A 7,088-nucleotide genomic window follows, 5' to 3' on the forward strand; every position below is an offset into this window, starting at 1 on the left:
TGAGAACTCCAGCTCAGCCCCCACTCCGCTCAAGTCTTCACACAGGCTCCACCCCTGAAAATTCCTTTTTCTTCCCATTATTGCTGAGGATGTGCTGACAATGCCATGTGCCAGTACTCTGCCCTGGCTGTCTGGTTAAAAATGTCCTCTTCCAGGGCTGGAGTGATAGCACAAGGGGTTTGCCTTGCACATGGCTAACCAGGATTCATTCTCAGCATCCCATATGGTCCCCTTGGCACCACCAGGAGTAATTCCTGAGTGCATAAGCCAAGAGTAACCCCTGTGCATCACTGGGTTGCACAAAAAAAAAAAAGGAAGAAAGAAAGAAAGAAAGAAAGAAAGAAAGAAAGAAAGAAAGAAAGAAAGAAAGAAAGAAAGAAAGAAAGAAAGAAAGAAAGAAAGAAAGAAAGAAAGAAAGAAAGAAAGAAAGAAAGAAAGAAAGAAGGAAGGAAGGAAGGAAGGAAGGAAGGAAGGAAATGTTCTTTTCCATCACATCCCGTGTCTGTGGCTGCAGCAGACACACCAGGCCGACACGCACCCCTGCACGGTTTCTCCCCAGTACCCACCATGGCCCCGGCTCCCACCCTGGATCTCTGCATCCAGACACCTTTGCTCCTACCAGTCTTTCAGTCCCATAACCCCTGAAAATATCCCCTGGTGATACTCAATGCAGAGCAGCCTCTGTGGGTGTCAGGCATGAAAACAAATCATTTCTTTGAGGGCATTTTTCTACAAGGAACACTAACAAACAGTAATGAGAAATCGTTAGAAGACTTTCAGATGCAGGAACATCCCAACACTATGCAATTCCTCTCTCTTACAAAATCTTATTTTTCATTTCTTTTTATTTTCGGGGCCTGGCCCAGAGCACGGGGGGCCATGCATAGCCAGGGAACAAACAGCCCGACACGTGCAAAGCCTGCATTCGGTGAGGGTATGTTCCTCTGGCCCTGAAATCTGTCAGGAGAACCAGGAATAAGTCCCTTGTTACCGACAGACTCGTCTGCGACAGCGAAACGTCAGCAGGGCAGCTCGGGACAGCCCAGTACCTGCAGGTGAATCTTGTTTCCTCCTCACACCGGGAGGCACAGTCCTCAACGCTTCTGGCCTCCAGCTGCTGCTTCATGACAGTGAACAGCAAGGCCCCCTGGGTGCTCACGTAGTCCTCAAGGGAAGCTCCGAGACCTGAAAATGGAGACAGACCAGGCACAACTGGGAAAACCCACTCAATGGCAAAAGTGTTGGGGACTGTTTAGGACCCTGAACAAAAGGGAGCCCCCCAACCTTTACTCTGTACAAACCGGAAAATTCCATTACCAGCGTTTGCATAACCTGAGGCACAGGTGCCCTTGTGACAAAGGAAATAGCTAAACTCAAGAAGTAAAAGTAGCCCAGGACAATTAACCATGAGACCCTCAGGGCCCGTAGAGTAGAATACCTTCCTTTACACTAAAAGCCATACTCTAGCTTACGAAACCTTGTAAGTTCCTGACAGATGTTCCTGCCAGATAAACCCTTGTCTATGTGACCGCTCTTTCCCTTCCCCACTATTTCTCAACTGACTCTTAAAGAATATTGTAGCCCACCAAAGAACACCCCGAACTTTTCCTTATTTGGTCTGAGAAGACACTTCCCTGATGATTGACAACTCATGTACCAACCCCCTGCTAAGAAAGGTATAAAACCAGCATGACCGGTAATAAACACGCTCTTGATCAGCATATGTTGTCTTGAGCCTCCTTCTTTCTAACCTCACCAGTTTTATTCTCAGGTCGGGACTGCTCATGAAACCCACTCAATTAGGAGCGCTTTCCACTGTTGTCTCTCCGCGGGCCGGAGAGATTTCGGGGAAACGCGCACAAAAGATCATTGATTATTTGTCTATTATGGGATTGATTGACATCTAGAAAAAAATATTCAATCCCATCAGAAACTGGGGAGACGAGATGAAAAGAAACTCTTTCAAAGAAGACATGCAGATGGCCAAAAGTCATACGAAAAAAAATGTGCTGCATCACTTGTATTTAGGGAGATGCAAGTCAAAACAACAATGAGATATCATCTCACCCCACAGAGACTGGTCTACATCAAAAAGAACAAAACCACCAGTGCTGGCATGGATGTGGGGGAAAAGGACCTTCATTGACAGTTAAATGTTAACTGATTTAACCCTTTTGAAAAACAATATGGATACGTCTCAAAAAAACTAAAACATGCTTCCATCTGACCCAACAGTTCCACTTCTTGTAATATACCCCAAATACAAAATAAATGCAGAAAAGCTATTTGCAATCCCATGTTCATTGCAGCCCAATTCATAACAGCCAAAATCTGAAAACTCCATGTGCCTGAGAACAAATGAGGGGATAAAGAAAATGTGGTACATCTACACAATGGAATACTACTCGCCCCTAAGTAAAGATGGAGCCATGCAATTCCTGCTGGATGGCTGGATCTGGAGAGCATCATCTGTGTGAAGACAATGAGAGAGAAACAGACACAGAATGATCTGTCTTGCATGCAGGATGTAAAGACGCATAGTAGGGGAATAACAGCTGCCCCAAGGGATCAAAACTAAGAACATGAGAACTGGCCCTTTCACAGGAATCATGCCGCTGGACAGGAGGGGGAGGGGTGCGATAGGAGAAGGAAAGGTACGCTAATATGCTCACAGGACACCCAATCAGTAACAGTCTTGTAAACCACAAATCCTAAAAGAAAAAGGCGGGGCAGGAAACGTGTCTGCCATGAAGGCAGGGCTGAGCAGAGAGTGAAAGCAAAATTGGGGATATTGGTGGAGGGAAGAGGGCTCCGGTAGAGGGATTGGTGCTGGAACACTGTGTGCCTGAAACTCAATCATTAATGACTTTATAACTTATGATAGCTCAGTGAATTTTTCTAAAATTTTAAGTCACTGCTTGGTTAGCAGTAGGATGAGGGTTTAATATAAAAACATGTTTGGAAACAATTGCAGTAATAGAAAGGAAAGGTCGTCAAGACTGATGGGTGAGGGGCCAGAGTGATGGTACAGCGGGTAGGTGTTTGCTTTGCATGTGGCCCCCCGTATGGCCCCCGGAGCCCGGTGGGAGTAAGCCCCGAGGGCAGTGACCCACTAATCACAGACTGGTGGATGCTCACAGAGTTCCCTGAGACTTTTTCCCCCTAGACTTTGTGCCCTACCTGTGGTGCTCAGGTACCATTTCTGTCAGTACTCAAGGAACCATCTGTGGTGCCGGGATTTAGCCTGGGCTAGTCCAGTGCAAGGCCTCACCTACTGTACTGTCCAGCACCAGACTGAATTACAACTTCTAAATTACTTCACAGACAGGCATAAGACCAAAAATAAGGAAATTAGGATACACTTGCTCTAATTACCTGGTCACAAAAGTGACAGGTCACCCCATGGATGTGGGATATCCTTCTCTATGTACAAAGAGATTTTCAGCTGGCTTCCAACAGTCTCATCAAAGGGGTGACACTGTCACCTTTTCAGATGAGATAAACACACCCAGAGGGTCCCACCTGGACACAGGTCAGACCTGCACTAAATCTCCCCCAAATGCTGGGGCATGTCCCACTGGGCTCAGCACCAAGACGCATGATGGAGATCAGGAGAGAGAAGGAAGGAATACGGGGGGATGATCTCCCCGAGGCACGATCTGGCCCAGTTGAGAAAAGCAGAAATGGGCGAACACTGGCCCAGGTTCCTAGTTAGAAAACTAGAGGCCAAGCATCGGGGTGCGGGTGATCTGTGCCTCACGACTGCGGTGCCACCCCGAGCCTCCCCTGGCCCTGCCGGGGACCCCCAAGAGTGTTTTCTGTCCAGAGACCCCTGACCAGCTCTGGCAGCTGAGATGGCCACTATTGATTGCCTCGGGGCAAGAGGCCCGAGAGGTTAAGAAAATCCACCCAAAGTTTGCCTAAACGGGTTAGGCAATATGGAGACTTTGACCACTCGCAGTGCGTGGGGGAGGGGAGGATGCTGAGGGAGCATGTGGAAAGTTCTAGGACAGGAGTTAGGAGCAGCCAGAGAAAATGGGCATTTCCTGAAGCAGCTGTGGATGGAGCTGAATACAGAGGGACCGTGCATGGATGGAGTTAGTGAAAGAGGAGATGGTCCAGACCACAGGTGGAGACTGAGAACAAGTACCCAGCCTAGCATCAGGGTCTGTGTTTCCTCCTCAGCAGAATCGGGTCCTGCCTGAGCCTTTGGCACCAGCAGAGTAAGATGTCAGGGCTCCCAAAGCCAATGCTACTTGTCCTCTCGTCTTTCGGAGAACCCAACTTTGGGGTGACTCCTGAACAGGAAGTGAGCTGATAATGACTTTGAACTCACAGATCAAAAGGCACCTGATAGAGTGCCCAGAGACTGGAGGAAAGACAGGGAGCCTCAGGCCTGGCCTCCAGACTAAGCTCACATTTTCAGGAACTGTGCTGCGCTGATTCTGTAGACAGGACTCCAAACTCCAAACTCAAACCCTGCAGACCATGTCCACAGACTCAAACGCAATTGTCCGAGTGCTCCTTGAACACTGGCAGAAGCGTCATTTCCATTGACAAATTGAAAACAGAAAATCTCGTAGAGATTACTGGAATGACGCCTCAACACAGAATTTTTAGAAGAAACGTGTGTTTGAGTTTTTGGTCAAGCACCCAGACATTTGTCGTCAATGTGTTTTGTTGGCTGGCTGTGTGTATGTGTGTTTAGCTGGTTGTGTGCCTAAGGAAAGACTTAGTGGGCTAGAGCCCTCAGAATAGCTCCCCTCTCCCTGAGAGCAGCTGAAAAGTGGCATCATCCTTCTGCATTCTGCAGCATGCTGGGAAGACGAAATACTGGCACGGAGAGAGTTAATGCCTTCCTCTTGCTCAGAGCTCACCAAAGACTGCCTCCTGGCTTTCTCCTGGCAGGTGAAATCAGATGCTAATCCTGCCCTGAGAAGTGTGTTCAAGCATTTGGGAGATCCCTGTGCCTCTTCCCCCTTCCTTGGGCCAAATACAGCAGGAATCCACCCCATGCCCAGCCCTTCCGCTAAAGTCTCTTTATAAACTACAATCTTCCTTCTGTGTCTTCTTTGATATTTCCTTGAATGGCTCAACTAAATTCACATCAATTTGACTCTAAAGTACAACTTCTCCAACTTTTTTTCTGGAAAATTGTAAGTTGCCCATTGAGTATCTGTGCATCTTAAGAACCCAAGCCTGATGCTATGATCCCGTTTCTATGGTCTCCCGGAGGCTAATGGAGAGACACAGAGTAGATGAATAATCCAAGGGTTGGCCAGAGCTAGGGCGAGGGAGCTTGATGTGACAGACAAGGGTATGGCATTTCCTTGGGAACAATAAATCTGAAGCCCGGCAAGCTACCAAGAGTATTTCACCTCCACGGCAGAGCCTGGCAAGCTACCCATGGTGTATACGATATGCCCAAAACAGTAGCAACACGTCTCACAATGGAGACGTTACTGGTGCCCGCTCAAGCAAATCGATGAGCCACGGGGTGACAGTGATCATAACAACACACATGCAGCCTCAGAAGGCAGAGTACTGCCGAGCGGTGTGATTTTGCTGAGTGTATTACAGACTATGTGAGTTACATCTCAATAAAGGTCTCCCCACCAAATAATCACAAGCACGTGCTTAAAATATTTTCAAGAGGGTTAAAGAGAGCAAGGGAGGGAACTTTTAGATTCCTTCTTTTGGAAGCCTATCCAGGTTTTTCACTTCCTGGATTTGGGAGCGTGGCCAATGGGACAAGAACGTGATTTTCCAAGGTTTGGATTTCCTAGTCTCTAAGATGGAGGTGCGTGTCCCATCCCCGCAGTTCCAGACGCAGTTGAGGAAAGGACACACGCCATACCGTGTACAGAATGTGCACGCCCTCCTACGGCACCCAAGGAATCTTTGTGAGTGGCTCTGTGTCCATCAGGATCAGTTTTCTGAGACCCCACAGACACAAGAGCCAGACCAGTGGGTGTGAAATGAGCCTTTGCATGAGCCCGGGTGTGGGGGAGTCGGGAGCTGTCGCCATGGCCCCAGCTCTTACTGAGAATCCCCTATCACTTTCCCGCCATTTCTGTCCGTTCTCACGGGGAGCAAAGTTTGTTTCTCGAAGAATCCCTGGAGTTTGGATTTGGCACCAGGACCCCCATGAATGAATGAAGGAAGCCGCACAGCCGCTGCACCCCCCCCCCCCCCCGCGTGCCCGAGCAGGTTTCGGGAGCAGCGCTGAGTAAGGTCAGAAACCGCGCCAGATCTTCAGGCGGCACCAGCCCAGGCTCCAATTGGCCCCGGCCGACGGAAGTCACGCCCTCGACCCGCCCTCAGCTCCATCTTGCCGCATTCAACAAAGAAAATCTGGGTGTTCTGGTAAGCCGCGCAGGCCGGAGACTGCTCCGGACCCCAGACCGGGCCAGCAACACCGGGGAGCCAGACGGAGGAGGCACAGCTGGTATGCCTTCTCCAGATGGAGCCCCGGCGACACTGAGCAACTACAAACACGGCTCCGGGATGCGGGACTGGGACATCTCCGAATCACACGTCCGCGTTAGCCTTTTCTGAAAAATGAAAACATACAATCTATTGATGCCATCCAACATGTCTGACTGTTGGAGGAAAACCTCCAAATAATGATAGTGAGATTCCTGTTGAAAATTGAATATAATCAAAGTAAGGAAAGAGTAGAGTGTAAAATGTCTGCCACACAAGCAGAGGGGGAGTGAGAGGGGGGTATGCGGGGTTTGGTGGTGGATCAAATATGAAAACTTTGTAACTGTATCTCACAGTGATTCAATTAAAAAATAAAATAAAATAAAACGCTCCAGCTCTTACCTGGTCTCAGAAACAAGAGCAGCAGGAAGACCACGTCCTTGGGCTCCATGGTGGGCCTGGCCAGCCGGGTGCAGGCAGCTGAGGTCCCAGTCCCCAAATGTCCAGGACTCCCTGGGCCGAGGAGACACTCACCACCAGCGCAGTCGGCTGTGGTTAATGATTGTCCTACAGATCTTGCCACAACCAGCAGTGAAGAATCAGGGCCGCTCTGGCAGCACCACAAGCCGGAGATCGCTCCAGACCCCAGACCAGACCGACAA

At 49.1% G+C, this 7,088-nt stretch overlaps 1 protein-coding gene across 1 annotated transcript in view; it reads right to left on the reverse strand.

Moving 5' to 3' along the window:
• PLG (plasminogen) overlaps window positions 1-6,877 on the reverse strand; it is an 86,637-nt gene extending 79,760 nt beyond the window's left edge. The window contains exons 1-2 of the mRNA XM_055136753.1: window positions 6,829-6,877; window positions 1,050-1,185 (exon numbers count right to left, since the gene is read on the reverse strand). Of these exons, the coding sequence (XP_054992728.1) occupies window positions 1,050-1,185; window positions 6,829-6,877 (185 nt within the window). The remainder of the gene's footprint in view (window positions 1-1,049; window positions 1,186-6,828) is intronic.
• Between the last annotated feature and the right edge of the window lie 211 nt (window positions 6,878-7,088).

The sequence above is a fragment of the Sorex araneus genome, chromosome 4 (genome assembly GCF_027595985.1).
Source record: "Sorex araneus isolate mSorAra2 chromosome 4, mSorAra2.pri, whole genome shotgun sequence".
NCBI classification, from domain to species: domain Eukaryota; kingdom Metazoa; phylum Chordata; class Mammalia; order Eulipotyphla; family Soricidae; genus Sorex; species Sorex araneus.